The sequence below is a fragment of the Eschscholzia californica genome, unplaced genomic scaffold (assembly GCF_041429995.1).
Source record: "Eschscholzia californica isolate CP2 unplaced genomic scaffold, dmEscCali1.0.p SCAF_2, whole genome shotgun sequence".
NCBI classification, from domain to species: Eukaryota; Viridiplantae; Streptophyta; class Magnoliopsida; order Ranunculales; family Papaveraceae; genus Eschscholzia; species Eschscholzia californica.
In genome coordinates this window covers 7357046-7374001 of record NW_028238309.1, presented here as the reverse complement: position 1 = coordinate 7374001, position 16956 = coordinate 7357046, and the positions used below count along the sequence as shown (strand labels likewise).

At 34.2% G+C, this 16956-nt stretch overlaps 2 protein-coding genes across 2 annotated transcripts; one reads left to right on the top strand and one right to left on the bottom strand.

The window, feature by feature from the left end:
• The first annotated feature begins 136 nt into the window (after positions 1-136).
• LOC147555792 (uncharacterized) lies at positions 137-748 on the top strand. Its single transcript, XM_086658537.1, has one exon. It carries the CDS (start codon positions 137-139, stop codon positions 746-748), a length of 612 nt encoding a protein of 203 aa, XP_086514663.1.
• Positions 749-4673: 3925 nt separating this feature from the next.
• LOC147555791 (F-box protein At3g07870-like) lies at positions 4674-5762 on the bottom strand. Its single transcript, XM_086658536.1, has one exon. The coding sequence runs from the start codon at positions 5760-5762 to the stop codon at positions 4674-4676; it is 1089 nt and encodes a 362-aa protein (XP_086514662.1).
• Between the last annotated feature and the right edge of the window lie 11194 nt (positions 5763-16956).

The following is a 16956-nucleotide window of genomic DNA, read 5'->3' as shown; positions in this document are numbered from 1 at the left end:
TATTTACTAGTTCCTAATTCTTAGTAGTTTCTAATATTTGATATTTCCTAATATCTATTATATGGGATATCTTAATATATAGAAAGATATTTCAACATTTAACCCACGCCATCTCCCGCCTAGTTCCTATTCTGTAATGGATTCCTGCAATGGATTTATTTGTATGACTGTCTTTGCTAATCCAAACCTCATCAGGATCTGCAATCCTGCTATGAAGAAATGCTTTCCTATTCCACAGCCAACAACCCGAACTTTAGATTTGGCTTTAGGTTGTGACTCAACCAACATGACATACAAACTTTTTTCGCTTGCATTCAATCATCCCCCAACGCAGGACATGTCTAGACTTGAAATACTGACTTTAAGTAGGGGTTCCAATTGGAGAAAAAAAGAGCTTGTCCCTTTTATCCCCAACCGAACCAAGCATATTAAGGCGGCTGGAGCGGTTCATTGGTTATTAGGGCCAAGCGAACTACTTACTTCTGTATTATCGGTCGATATAACCACTGAAGAGCACAGAATCCATGTTCTGCCTGTTTGTGTGAACGCGGAGGATCCTTTCACTCCTTACTTGCTTGAACTGAATGGGAGTTTGTCTGTCTCCATGATGAACAAAGTACAGATGCAAGTCTATGTACTTCAGATATCCACCAACAACGAGTCGACCTGGGGAAGAAAGTATATTTTCGAAATGCCCAGTTGGGTAACAAAGGCTGCAGTTCCAATGAGGGTACTTCGACCAGCGTAAGGCATAATGAAATTATACTGTCCAGAGGAAGGAACAAATTGGTCTTTTTTAATTTGGAAACACAGGCTTCCAGAGTAATCCCAACTTCTGAGCTAGGAACCTGGACGGACTTGCAAGTTATCGATCATTTTGAAACAATCATGTGGTAGTGTAAGTATAATTTTTGCTCGTTGAACAAGTGATCATTTTTCTTTATTTTTTTTATCTTACACAGACTAATTTGGAGATCGTACCAATTAATGATCACCACTTTTTATCTCTTGATTTGCAGTGAAAGAGGTCTATGAGGTTCGGAAGATCGATGACATTCATCAAGTGGCTGGCTTGAGAAAAAGAATATCCTATTAGCTAGTAGTAATATTTACTTCAGTTTGATACAGTACTTTGTAGTATGTTTGTTGGCACTTGAGTTTTCCACCAGTGGGGAAATGATAGAGTGACTTAGAAATTGGTACTTAGAGGGTGACATATTTCCTCATTTAGAAACAAAAGCGGTCCCCACCATAGTCAAACTTTGAAAAAACCTTGTCTTTTAGTGATTCCACATCAACTGGGCATTAAAATGCCTAAAAAACTGGGCACTCTAGCATCTCCCTTCCACCTGAGCCTTGGCTCTTGGTGCTTGTACTCTGTTTTTGTGGTTCCTTTCGTATTGAAAACCATCTCAACTTGTTTGTTTCTTGAATAGTATTGAGGTTTCATGCATAAAAATAGAAGACTTTAAATTAGGTTATGAATTTAGCATGTGAGCAAATACTATCTGAGTTCACGGATAAGGCTTCTGTTAAAATAGAAGCTCGGGATATTAACACAACAAGAGTTATTAAGATAGAGTAATTGATTGAGTAATATCCCTAACATTATAGTTGATGTCTGAATTCAAGCTTAATTGATTTTTTCCACATAGTCGATTAAAATAGAAGTTAATTGATTTGCCTCCCTACTTTGTGGTCCCAGCTGCCATTATGGTCCCTATTTTCTGTAAATTCAAATATGACCTCTTATTTTTTGTAGATTCAAATATGACCCTCTTTTTTAATGTAAATGTCAGAACTACCCTTCCTATAATTATTTTTTCAAAATAAATTAAATAAAAAACACGAATTTCCACCTCCCTTCCCTTTCCACCACACATCTCTCTCTTCTCCGACCGAAAAATTTCCGGCGAGAGACCTTAAATTTTTTTTTTTTGGTCTCGTCTCTCTCTCCAAGTCACCCATCTCTTCTCCTGCAAGGTCGCCAAAAAATTTTCCGGCCGGCGACATTCAAAAACTTAAAAAAAACTCTCATCTCTCTCTCTAAACACTCCAGCGAAGGGAAAACCATTCGCCGAATATCTGGTTTGTTGAAGAATAGACCAGATCGGTATGTTCCTCAACAAACCAGATCGATCTGGTTTGTTGAGGAACATACCAGATCTCCGGCGAAGGGAAACTCTTTGCCGGAGTGTTTAGAGAGAGAGAAATGAGAATTTTTTTTATGTTTTTTAAGGTTGCCGGCCGAAATATTTCGGTCGACGACCTTGCCGGAGAAGAGATAGGTGACTTAGAGAGTGAGATGAGAGAATTTTTTTTTTTCTGAAGGTCTCCGGCCGAAAATTTTCTGGCCAGCGATCTTTGTTGGAGAAGAGAGAGGTGAGTTGGAGAGAAAGATGTGACATGGAGAGAGATGTGTGGTGGAAAGGGAAGTGAGGTGGAAATTCATGTTTTTTATTTAATTTTATATTGAAAAATATTTATAGGAAGGGTAGTTCTGACATTTACATTAAAAAATGGGTCATACTTAAATTTACGGAAAATAGGGAGTCATAAAGGAAGCTGGCCACAAAGTAGGGGGCCAAATAGGAATTAACTCTTAAAATAGACATCTCTTAAAATAGACATCTTCAGTAGAAACCTAAATAATCAGCTACTGGAGGTCTGGAGGCGTCGAATAGTGAAAGGCTTTAGACAACCTTAGATTACAATTTTTACCGAAGCAGAAAATCATTAAAATTGAATATTGTCATACATGTAGGTATTTGGATTGATTTTTGAAATTAATGGGCTCATGATGAACACACAGATAGCGAATATCTTCCGCAATACTAGGTCCTGACTCGTGATAATATCTAGCTCAACTTTCAGCTACATAAAACATATATATGTTTGCACGACGCGATCAAAATAGTATCTTAATTAGAAGTAATGGATGAGAGAACTGATTAAGATCCAACAATTCAGATCGTTAAAGAATGTCGAATGAGAAGAAAAAAAAGAATATCAAATCAGTATTTCTTCTAAATATCCCTTAAATAAAATAGGGATATATTTTCCACTTTTTTCCTTTGGAAAGAGTTCACTTATGAGGATCATATTCACCTTTTACCTTATGCACTAGAATCAATTTTTTTTACAAGAACGATATCCTAGAGAAGTAAATATTCGTCAATGAAAATATGTAGTGCAATGAAGACATTTGGTGACGGTTTTGGAATGTACATATTGACTGCTTTTCCACGACATTGGGAATTGTAACACAACATATTGTAAAGGCCGTAAAACAACCATTTATATAAGTATTGAATAGCAGAAAATTGTCTTTATATCCACGGTTGCAAGTTAGGCATTGAAATAGATATTTTGTTTTAATGTACAGTATCGTCATTTAAAATCAGGGTAACTAGCTAAAATAAAAATATAAACTCTGAGTCGAGAGCATCTCCCATGGGAGACCCAAGAAAACCCTAGTAATCATAGATGTCAAGTGATCGATTGAGTTTTCTTTATCAGGTGAAAGAGTAGAGATTCACTGATCTTCGACGTGGGTCTCTAAAACACTTTATCACTTGATTGATAGGAAGGAAAGTTTTCTCTAAGTCAAACTATAATAAGTGATGACTAGAATAATCAAAGATCCTCAAGAGAACACTTTAAATTTGAAGATCTTAAGGTGAAATGTGCTTGACCTAAAACTGCTTCTTTTTTAACTATATCTGCTTCAAAGTGCTTCATCGTGGAAGACAGAACTTCAAATCCAGAGTTATCTCGAAAACCAAGTCAGAGTTATCTCGAAATCAAGTCAAAAGTTATCTCAAAACCAAGGAAGGAGTTATATATCTAGCTAAAAATCAAGTCAAGAGTCTAGTCAGAAGCAGTCACAGAGTTCATATTGCTTAGGAAGGTTTGCCCGCTTTCAATATTGTGAAGTACTATCACAATCCTGAAAGGAAGTCGTTGAGTCCTATAAAGCATACACCTAATTGTTGGTACTGTTACAGGGGTATAAAACCTCTTAAAGAAATATAATTCATTATCGCCTAGACTCATTTCACTTTCCGTCTATCTCGGTTAGTCCGAATGAACATCTATTATAAGGCGGCAATGTTGTTGATCTCTCTTAGAATTGAAGGTCGGGGAACCTCCTATGACGATTCGTAGACTTATATACGATTCAAGAGGTCTTATCGATTGACAACTAAATTTATAGTTCTAGGAAAATGATGAAATTTCATATACCCTTAGACTTGCTATTGATATATAAAGACTTACTATATGAAGTGCAAAAGCTGTGAAACTCATAGTATCCAAGAAACAAGTAAAGATAGTATTCCAAAGAACAATAACAATAACAATAACAAAAACATCATAGTTCAAGCACCAAGAGCCAAAGTCAGGTAGAAAAGCAAATAAACATATTAGAATTAAATACTTCATAAAACTGAACTAATATTTCTATTAAAATGGGGGGATCTTCATCATCATATCCTCCAGCCAGCTACTTGACGATCATTGTTGTGATCTGCAGAACCTTAAAAGAGTGCTTTCACTTTCACTACAAAATAAGAGATAATATTTAGTTAATTAGGAGGATCTCCAATGGGTTACCATAAGATAAAAGAAAGAAAAATCAGTTGTATATATATGAAGCAAAATTTACGCTTACCCTAAAACAGGAGCGTTTCAAAATGATCGAGAACCTGCAAGTCCGTCCATTTTCCTATTGTAGAAGTTGGAATGATCCTTGAAGCCTTTGTTTCCAAATTAAAAAAGACCAATTTGCTTCTACCTCTTGATAGTAGAATTTCGTTATCCCTTACAGTCGTAGCATGTACCTTCATTGGAATTGGAGCCCTTGTTACCCAATTGGGCATTCCGAAATGATATTTTCTTATCCAAGTCGACTCGGTGTTGGTGATTATCTGAAGTACATACACTTGCATCTCAACCTTGTTGATCATGCACACTGCCAGACTCCCATTCAATTCAATCAAGTATGGAGTATAAGGATCCTCCAGATTCACACAGTCAGGCAGAAGCCGAATTACAAGCTCTTCAGTGGTTATGTTGATCGATAATACTGAAGTAAGTTGTTCGCTTGGCCCTAATAACCAATGAACCTCTCTGGATGTCTTAAGATGCTTGGTTCGATTGGAGATATAAGGGACGAGGGCCTTTTCCCTCCAAATGGAAGGCTCTCCTACAGTCAGTATTTCAAGTTTAGACATGCCATGCATTGTGGGGTGATACAAGGAAAGCCGAAATAGTTTATATCTCCTGTTGATTGAATCGCAACCGAACGCCAAATCAAAAGTTGGCGTTGCTGGTTTTGTAATACGAAAGTATTTTTTTATGGCCGGATTGTAGATCCTAATGTCGTTTAGATTACGGAATTCTGTCATACAAATAAATCCATTACATGAATCAATAACTGAATAGGTAGAAGGCTTGAAAAGGTATCTGTCAAAAACCTCTACCACATTATCTGGCTCTTGTTTGTTTGGGAGGAAATAAAGAGGGTAATATGTTGCAGGCGATCTCTTCATATGGAAATAGCTGTTATTGGCTTTGATTAGGTATCCTGGTTTCTCTTTCCATCGTTGAAGGTGTGTCCAGATCGTGTGATGATTTTCTAGACATAGTTTCCATTCCCTACAAACTGCCTTGTCGACATTGAGAGTCTTAGCTGGTACTCTCGAAAGGATATCAACTATAATCTCGTGAGGGACCAGCTGTAGTTTTGATTGGTTATCCATGGTATACTCACGTCTGTACGGACAAACCTAGGAGAGAATTATGCGATAGTGAATCAATTAATAGTCTACTATCTTCAACTATCAAAACTACGTACTTTAACGAATTCACATAATAAAACATAGAACATATTATATACATTAATTGGTATGACCATATATACTTCTGCCATAGAAGATCATGGCAACTTTACACATCCATGTATTATTGGTGATCCTATAAACTAGATGAATTTATACTTTCGATTTTAAATTATTGGGATTTAAAAAAAATTGATAAAAATGTTGTAAGAGGAAGATCCTTGAGAAGCATTTCTCATATTTATTGTTTTTCTAGCTTTGCTTTCACAAAGAATCCATTAATATGGGTGCACTTTAGACTTAGGACCCCTCAGAAATTTGTTCTTTAGAAAGTATTTAAGTGAGAAATTCTTATGTTAAAATTTTGAAACCCTTGTTTTACTTTTTTTTTTCCCTAGGTTGAATCATTCATATACTAGGTGATAAGCATGACATCAAAGAAAATTTGAGTAATAATTTTTTTTTTACTGCAATTTAAGTTAATTAATGAGAAGGCACCAAAAATGATAAAATTATATTCTTGATATGAAGGTACATTATTTTATCTTCTTTGGTGCCTTAACACATCATTTTATCTTTCTTCTTCCAAACAGCCTCTGCAATCCCTAATTCAAATTTCAAATATGTATGTGTGGAAAACTCAATTTTGCCCTAACAAAATCAAGTTTTTCTAGATGAAATCAAATTTTTCTAGACAAAACAATTTTGATAAAAAGAAAATCCAAACTATTGAACGACGCAAACACAGTGAAGCCTGTCTGAAAAATACTTTGTTGGAAAACGCATTTAGTTGATTGAGTAGACTAAACTCACGTTCAATGTCACAAGCAGTAAGATAAACTTAAGATCAACATATATTATATATTGTTATACCTGCTTTAGCACTCCTTGAAGATATTGCAGCTAGAAGAAACCCTAGCTAGTTGCGATTAAGAAGATAAAAAAAAAGCTAGTCAACAAGCAATAGGTAAAAGAACGATTTCCTTGATAATCTCACAAAACAAGTCCTTGTATTTATAGATTTTTGTAAGAATTCACTTAATGAGATCAGTATGGATGCTAATTCAATTCTAATCTTACTTGGTATCAAATATTTGGAGTATATTTTTTGGTTGGTGTCAATATATGTAAATTACTTTTTCTCTTTTCATTTGTCCTTCATTATTTTGTAATTAATGATGTGCATCATTTCAAAACATTTTGCTTAGTTGTTTTAGCCGATATTATGTCTCGACGTGGCCAAGAATATTCTACCTGATGCAACTTATTCAATTGGCCAGGTTAGTATTAGCTAGGTTTGACTGTCATTGTCAAATAACTATCAAATTATAGTTTTCACTAATCCAACAATACAAATTGACAATCATTTTATTTCTACATTTATAACTATAATCCAAGATGAATTGTAATATAGTCTCTTTTATGCCTATAATTTATTCCATTTCCATTTAACCTAAACTACGGTTACCACGGAGTTAGTTGATATTGGTCATCAATCATCTTATATACTGTATCTGTTTTTAATGTTAATGTATTTTACAAACTAAGATTATTCTTTAATATTCAAATCACCATTGATACATTTTGTTTTAGCTAGGTATATAATTACCATGCCTTTGAATGAGGACAAGGCAGAATATCTATTTCAATGCCTAATTTACAACAGTGGGTATAAAAACCACTTTTTACTATGGAAAACTACAAATTGTCGGTATAGAATACATTAGGTTACGGTTTTTCTGGTGTCACAAAGAAGTCAATAGCTACAATCCAAAACTGTCTCAAAATCCCTTTGGTTTACTACATTCTTTCATTAAATATTTGGAAAGTCCTTTATACAAAGAAATTTTGATTTTCAAGGAGAAAATAGAAAGGTATTTACATTTTTTGAGAAATGATATAGCGAACGAAAACTCACACAGATTTCAAAAAAAATCTCAAATCAGCGGTTGGAATAGTTCATCAATTTTCTCTTGATTTGTTTCCTAAATCGCGACGAAATACTGGCGTTGATTTAGGATTACCTCTCAAATCTGTTTGGGATTTTGATGGCTGTGGAAAGAATAATGGAAGAATATTTAGGTTCTGTCCATACTTTTCTAGGAGTACTTTAGAAGAGAAATATGAGGTCTCTAGCTCATCCATTACTTCTAAGATACTATTTTAATATCAATCATTACAATATATTTTGCAGACCGGTGAACTAGATATTATCACGACCTAATAAATATCTTGGACGATATTTAATATGTACTTGCTCATGAGCCCATTGATTTCACACGTTAGTAGAAGCACGTATATGTGTGATACTAATATATCCCGGCCGAGTGATTTACTACGACTGTAAATGATTATCATCATTGACGTTTAATAACTATTGTCATGCTAATATTAAAAAAAAAACTATTGTCATGCTAATTGTAACGCCCCAAATCCAGATTTCCACGTCGGTCGCCATAAAAATCTAAACTTAAACCATTTCTCCGCAGATCAGTGAACATAGACGATATATTCATCAAAGAGAGGATGAAGATGGAGTACGAGTACGAAGATAGGAGATGAAAGCAATGGAGGAGAAAAGGCTATTCAAAAGGAAAATAAAGAAACCACCACAAGACAATCCAATAGCTTCCCTATCAAGTCTACAATATACAAGATTCTTTCACCTCGACAAAGAACAAGAAGTGAAAGACCAATATCCAATTCCTTCTTATAGGGGGAGAATGCAACAGAAAGGAAGAGGAAGCAACTTACTAAACCACTTCCCTCAAGTCCGTCCTGAGCCAATGTTGTTGAGCTTACTCTGGTTGAGTGGTAAATTTTAAGTGTCTTCACTTGAGACCAAAGTTTGAATCTTACAATTCCGAAAAAAAAAGACAAGCCGTGTCTATTGCATCCGGAGAAGTTCTTGCCAAAACATGAAAAATACTCGATAGGGTGCACCAATTTAGATAGTCTTTAAAAGAACAAAAGATCACAGTAAAGAGCTAAAACTCAAGTACAAAAGCAAACAACATTACTACCAATTAGTATATAGAACTGAATTACATTGTTATTACTACTAAAATAAGGACCTTCATTATCTCCAACCAGCTGCCACTTGAAAATGGTTTCTGCCAAACCTCAGAAGAGCTGTTTCACTACAAATTAAGAGATAAAAGAGGTAATATATAGTTAATCGTAATGACCAATAATATAAAGCAGAATAACTTGTATATGTATGGAGCAATAAATTTATACTCACATTGAACGAGCGTATCAAAATGATCTATCACATGTAGGTTCGTCCAGTTTCCGATCTTAGAGGTTGGAATAGACCTTGAAGCCTGTGTTTCCAAGTTAAAGAAGACCAATTTGTTTCTACCTCTTGATAGTAAAATTTCGTTGTCCCTTACGCTCGTAGCGTGTACCTTCATTGGAATTGGAGCCTTTGTTACCCAGTTGGGCATTCCAAAATGATATTTTCTTACCCAAGTCGACTCGTTGTTGGTGAGTATCTGAAGTACATACACTTGCATCTCAACTTGATTCATCATGCACACTGTCAAACTCCCATTCAATTCAATCAAATATGGAGTATAAGGATCTCCCACATTCACACAGAGAGGCAAGTCATGACTTCTGTACTCTTCAGTGATTATGTTGAGTGAGAGTACATAAGTAAGTTGATCACTTGGCCCTAACAACCAATTTATAGCGCCATCTGCCTTAACAAGCTTGGTTTGATTCGGAATATAAGGGACTAGTTCTTTCACTCTCCAAGTCCTATCTTGCCCTATGGTGAAGACCTCAAGTCTAGACATGTAATGAGGTAACAAGAAATTGAAGGCAAGCCTGAACACTTTATGTCTCTTGTTGGTTGAATCATATGCAAGAGATAATTCATTTGATCGGGTGAATGGTTCCGGATTCGGGAGAGCGTAAAGCTCTTTCGTTGCTGGATTACATATTGTCATTATGTTTAGGTCATTAAATTGGGCCATAAAGATAATGCCATTGCAAGAATCCATTACCGAGTAGTCAGTAGGATGTATATGGTCTCGTTTGAAAACTTCAACGACGTTACTTGTATCCTCTTTGTCTGGGAGATAACATAATGGGTAAAAAGATTTAGGCCATTTCTTCATGTGCACGTGCCTATTATTTGCTCTGATAAGGTATCCTGATCTCCCTTTCGATCGTTCGAAGTGTGTCTTTATCATATAAGGATCTTTAATACAAAGTTCCCACTTCTTGCAAACAATCTTATTCCTCGTCAAATCATCGGCAGGTAGTCTCGAAAAAATATTAGCAATAAGCTCCATAGGGAGTCGGTGTATCATCGGCTTGTCATCCATTGTATAACCAGGATTGTAGTGATAGACCTAAGAGAGAATTATGCCATTGCAAATAAATATATAGTCTATCATCGTAAACTATCAAAACTATTTTACAAGATTCATTTGATTAAATATAGAATATATCAAACACCTTAGTTGATACTTGATAGGAAAAAAAATTCAAATTTCTCTTTTTGGCCTTGTGTTGCTTCTACAAATCGGCTAATTACTATAGGAGAAATCTAAACTCCAGCGCCTAAGTAGTTCGTTTTCCTTACAGAAAAATACCTATATGAGATTCTTTTTGGCAAAATGGAGCAAAAAATTTGTTTTTCTTTTCCTTTTCGGGAGTGCTACAATGACAAAATATTTTCAAATTTCTTGACTTAATGACTCATTTTTACTAAAAGACAAAAGATTTTCAAAGTTTGAGTTTGATCTGGACCGTTCTTTTAACCGTGTGACTCATCGAGTCAAGGATTTTGTCAAAGATTCTTTGTACACTTAGCATTTCCCTTTCCTTTTCCCCCAATATGGATCATACTTAGCCTTGGTGGTTATCGTAACATTAATAAACACGACTAGGACGTTATTTTTCTCACTGCATAATAAGTTACTAATTAAGAAGGCAACATCGGAGATAAAACTAAATTTGTGATATCGATAAATTAATATCATCTCTCTGGACTTGATAAAATCCTTTTATCTTTTTCGAAAACTGTCCTTTACAGATCAAATTAAATATTTACAAAAAAATATTAGTTTTGTAAAAAAAAAGAATATTCCTTTAAAAAATCAAAATTGGTTAAACAGTATCAAATTTGTTTGATTCTCAAACATAACAAAATTTATAATCTATAAAATGTCACGAATTTCGTGAACCCAATTATAAACTTCCTTTGCTATACCAAGAATGCTTATTTGCGTTAAGTGGACTATTCCTCTATTACAAATCTAGTGTGTACTACATGATGAGCCTAAAAATAAATTGAATATAACATGTATATGTAGACATACCTGCTTTTAGCACTCCTTGAAGATATTGCAGCTAGGAGAAACCCTTGACTAGTTGAGATTAATAAGAAGAAAATGAAAACCCATAAGAAAATTGAGCAAAACAAAGCCTTGTATATATAGAACTTGTAACAATTCATTTAATGAGACAAATATGGAGCTTAAATTAATTAGAGTTATATTTGGTAATAGATATCATTTGTTGTTGACAATGTGTAATAATTTTCCAAGATTGGGTGTGCTTAAATCTTTTGTAATGATTCTGTGCTTTAATGTTTCCCATTGTTTGTGATTAGTTGTTTTACCATATATTGACTAGGAACCGTGAGCTCGCATTCTTGTTTTACATTAGGAGTCTCTCTGACGCAACCAATTCAATCGCTAGACGGACTGTTTGAGTCAAACACAAGCCTCAAATCATTAAGGAGTAATTGTTGTTTCATAATAAATAAATAAAAACGCTAGGTTTGCAAAAGCTTTTGACAAATTTTATGCTAAATGTATATGGGAGATGCTACGATTTCTTAGAGGATTACTTAGAGGATGACATAATGACGTGGAATTCACTAAAAGACAAAATAAATAAAGCCCTTTCATTATTCCTTTGTTACCCAACTGGGCATTTCGATACTATATTTTCTTACCCAGGTCGACTCATTGTTGGTGGGCATCTGAAGTACATAGACTTTGTTCATCATGCTTGGTTTAGTTGGGGAGATAAGGGACACGCTCCTTTTCTCTCCAATTGGAACCCCTACATATAGTCACTAATTCAAGTCTGGACATGCCATGCATTGTGGGGTGATTGAATGAAAAGCCTAAACAGTTTGTATGTCATGTTGGTTGAATCACAACTTAAAGCCAAATCTAAAGTTGAGGACATTGGTTGTGGAATCCAAAAACTTAATTTATAGCAGGATTGCAGATCTAGATAATGTTTGGGTTACTGCAACTAAACAAGATGTTAAGGGCTCATATCTCATCACTAACGTGTCTTTCTTGCTAATTTCCTCTCTCATTATAGATTGTGTGAATGGTAATAAGCATGTCTCTCCATACATCAGGGCTCTATCAAATCTTATTGTTTCTGGAAATAATGTGTGATACATAACACAAATTTTTGATAGTCGAGCGTTGACAACATTAGAGTTTCTGTTTTTTTTTTGTTTGACAACATAAGAGTTTAGTATCCTAGAACTATAAAAAAAAATTGTTTTTTCTTGTCTAATGTAAGATTGGATATTCTCATCCAACTCTTCTCACGACAGAGGTTCCTGTCGCACAGCTCCTCTTCCTTAAACTCTAAAAAGCTTTCGCGACATAAATTAAAGCCTACTATGTGAAAAAAAATTAGGTAAATGTATAACATCAGACATTTACAATTTTTTTTCTTATACTTAGCTTTTTTTTTTCAACTGTATGTTTGTGTTTTTACAGTGAAATTTTAGCTTTAAGGGGCTTGATTAAAGTTTAGACTAAATTATCAGCCACGACCCTGGAAAGGATATCAACAATAATCTTAGCAGGGAACATGTACAGATGAAATTTATCCAAGGTATAGACGGTAAACCTAAGAGAGAACTAGGCGACAGTACATCAATTAATAGTCTATACCATCTTGAACTATCAAAATTACGTAATTTAAAAGATATATTTCTATATATTGATACCACAAGTTTACAACATTCATATAACATATTCTAATCTCGTGGTCTTGGTTAGAGGCAAGAAACCACAATTTTCAAAAACAATATATGAAAATGAGTTTAAAGACCATGCATGTCAACAAAACAAGAATCTTAATGCAATATAGTTTTAAAAATGTTGTATGCATAGTTATTTTTGTTCATTTAACAACCCATAGAATATATTACTATATACATTGTTAGTATAGGAGTATGTGATTCATCTAATCTCTAATATAAACTATATATCTATGCTCCATGGTTGCTGCTCACTAAGTGCCTATGCACTCCACTCAGCTGCCTACTGCACTTGATACCACTAAACGACCTTGTTGGAGCTCGAAATGAGACCTCGCTTACAGAGAGAGTTTATGCTGAAAAGCGGTAAGAACTCGACTTTGATCGGGGATGTTAGCCTTTCGACTTTGGATCTTAGAATCCAAAAAGTTTGTCTGTATAAACGATCTAGGCCTGTATTCAGAGTTCCCTTACGATTAGTAAAGCGAAATGGAAGCCACCCTAGCCCATTGTGTACGTACTCTGGGTCATTACTTTCTATGGCAGAAGAAACCCCCTAAACTGGAATATTACGTGTCAATGAATGTCTGTTTTGATAAATTTATTTTAGTTAGTGATACGAACGACTATGTGCTCAGGAAGTGTCAGGCTAAGTTTTGAGTGAAATTCCAAAGAAAAGAAATATTTTTCAGTTTCTATATTTCAATAGCTTTGCTTTAACAAAAAATCAGTTAATATAGCAGAGACTTAGACTCGAGTGCATTGGGTAATTGTTTCCTCATAGAAAATATTTTTTCGTGAGAAATTTTTTTTTTTGGAAAGTTGTGAAACGGTATTTTTCTTTCTTTTTTTAGCAAGTTTGGTGGTTCGTATTTTTCTTTCTTAATTTACAATTTCTTTTACTGTAAATTAAGCTACAGAAGGCACCTAAGAACATACCTTATCTGGATGAAATCATTTTATCTTTTTTGAAGCCTTGATAACTATAATTTGACAGACAAATTAAAATTGGTTGAATTAACCAAATTTGTTTGAAAAAAAAGGGAGAATTTGACATACACCCCCACTATTATATGAATATTAGGACTACACCCCCACTTTCTGAAAACTTTTGATATACACCCCCACCTGGACGGAAACCGTCAACTCAGAGTTAAGTTGGGTGTGTGCGAAACACACGCGCCAACCATGACAATTTTACCCTTTTGTAGTTGTTGAAATATTTTGAGCGATTTTGACATACACCCCCACTATTATATGAATTTTTGGACTACACCCCAATTTTTTGAAAAAACAAAATTTTTCAATTTGCCCTCCAACGATCATCTTTTACCTTTTGTCTTATAAACTTATTTATCTTAGACAAGCTAAAAGATCAAAGCGAAAGAACTTATTTATCTTATATGTCAAATAAGATAAATAAGTTACTCCCATATAAGACAAATAAGTTCTTTCGCTTGATATCCCAAATAGTTCCTCCCATCTTTTCTATAGTTTGATATCTCAAGTAGTTCTTTCGCTTTGATCTTTTAGCTTGTCTAAGATAAATAAGTTTATAAGACAAAAGGTAAAAGAAGATTGTTGGAGGGCAAACTGAAAAATTTTGTTTTTTCAAAAAATGGGGGTGTAGTCCAAAAATTCATATAATAGTGGGGGTGTATGTCAAAATCGCTCAAAATATTTCAACAACTACAAAAGGGTAAAATCGCCATGGTTGGCGCGTGTGTTTCGCACACGCCCAACTTAACTCTGAGTTGACGGTTTTCGTCCAGGTGGGGGTGTATATCAAAAGTTTTCAAAAAGTGGGGGTGTAGTCCTAATATTCATATAATAGTGGGGGTGTATGTCAAATTCTCCCGAAAAAAAATCAAATTTCTATACTCAAAATTAACAAAACCAATTCTAATAAAAATTCCCAACTACACAATGACGTGGATTATGCAAAGACGATGGTAGTAAAATACACTTTGCTAGTCCCAGTTGCATCTTATTGATTGAGTCGACTAAACTCACATTTAGTGTCTTATTTGGTCTTTAGTTTCTCTTTCCTTCATTTTAAATTTACTATAATAAATGATACAAGAAGAAAATAACTTAGGATTAACATGTAAGTATATGCAGATACCTGTTTTTTGCACACTCTGAAGAAATTGCAGCGGGAAGAAACCTAGTTAATGGATTAAGAAGATAAAATATCTTTAGACAACGAGCTCACTGACACAAAAAATAAAATGTAGTAGAAGCACAAGAAAGAACTCCCAAATAATCCAACAAAACAATATCTTGTATATATAGAAGGGTCTTAATTATATTCTACTTTTAACTTAGAAATCTTGAAATCAACACAATCCAAGAGATAGTTGAAAAGATATTGTGCTCCATGAGGTGTCAACCTAGTTGGGATGTCCTGTGAAGAAAAGTGAAGATATCATATCTTTCATTTGAAAAAAAGATAGCGGAAAATTATATACTAAAAAAAGGAACAATTTAATGTTTTATCTTGTGTTCCTAGGGAACGTGACCGAAAAATCCAAAATACACTTTTTCAAAATTCACTTATATACATTATATATATATATTGGGTGTCTATCGCACCTTATGGGCGCGATAGATCCCTTTTGGCTAACGGCCTTTGAGTAATAATATTTAGGTCGTCACGGTCGACTAAGTCTTAATGGTGCATGATGTCGGAGTCGTGCTCACGCTTGTACGTGCATGTAACATTATACTTAAGAAAAAAAGTAAAACTTACTAAACCTGAAATCTTAAGATAACTCAGATTGTAATCTGGTTAATTATAGTATCATCAAATCTTAAAGATTAGAGTGAACATACATAAAGATCCCACAATCAGGAAAAGTAGGTTTTTAATCTATATTAATCAACATAACTTTGCTACATTAATGTTAAACAAAATAAATCAAAACTACTTAATTTCTATTAATCATGAAATTATCAACGCAGATAAAATTAAATAAGATTGTACATGAAAAAACGAAAGCAAGAAATAGATGTAGTAAAAAGAACAACCAATCTGCTTCTTGGTTCTCTTTCTTCTTTATCTTCTTTGTTCTACTTCGTATCCGATTCATTGTAGCATTCTCCTGTAATATAAAGGAATAAAAAGATTAATAAATTAATAATCCAAACTATCGTCACATCTTGAAGATTAGACTACATAAAATGTAGAGAGACATGAAAAAACAAATTTTTTAAAAAAAGACTTAAAATTCAAACAATCAAGAAAGAAAAAAAAACTAATTACAATTACCTTTATAAATTCGGAAGGTCACTAAAATGAGAATCTACAAAAACTAAAACAACGAAGAAGATGACAAAGATGAACTACTTGCATTCTTACAATAAAGAAAGGTTAGATCATTTTGTGAGAAATGTAAGGGATTTTGGAGAGATATAATCCTGTGAAAAAGTTAAGCGAAGCAATTCTTTTCATTAAGAGAAACTAAAAAAATGGTTGAATGAACTTACGAGTTAAATTAACTTGTGAATGTTTGCAGATTTATTTTGCGAGACTTTGGGACCTGCATTAGACAATTTGAATGACATTAATCAACAACATCATTCAAAACATATTAATAAGTAAGAAGACATTGATGTTATCTCCACTATAGAATGTAAAGAACAAACAAAACTTCTTAGGAATCTAATTAGGGTTGGACTCTAACTTAGAACTCCATATAAGATCTCTTAGGGACTTGAATAAGGTGTGGAATATATCTAAGAGCTTACTCTACCACATCAAGTAGAGAAGAGAAAGTGAGCTAATTCTCAAAAGCTATCAACTAGTCAATAAAGAAGGAGTTCGTCTGGTTATGAAACTACCATTGTTGTCTAGCTAACATACAAGGTAGGAGATTAAGTAGACCATTCGATGTCCCAAGTACAGGAGCTACAATTGAAGCTCTTGGTTTTCTTCAAAGCAATAGGGCTTCTGTTAGGAGTTCGGGATATTAACACGGATAGGTCTTCTGTTAGGAGTTCGGGATATTAACACGACAAGAGTTATTAAGAAGGAGAAATTCTATTCCTCCCTCCATTTGCTCCCTCCCCCAACCCTCC

Excerpts from the sequence above, each read along its gene's own strand:
- LOC147555792 (XM_086658537.1), top strand. The coding sequence starts at position 137 with ATGGATTCCTGCAATGGATTTATTTGTATGACTGTCTTTGCTAATCCA.
- LOC147555791 (XM_086658536.1), bottom strand. The coding sequence starts at position 5,762 with ATGGATAACCAATCAAAACTACAGCTGGTCCCTCACGAGATTATAGTT.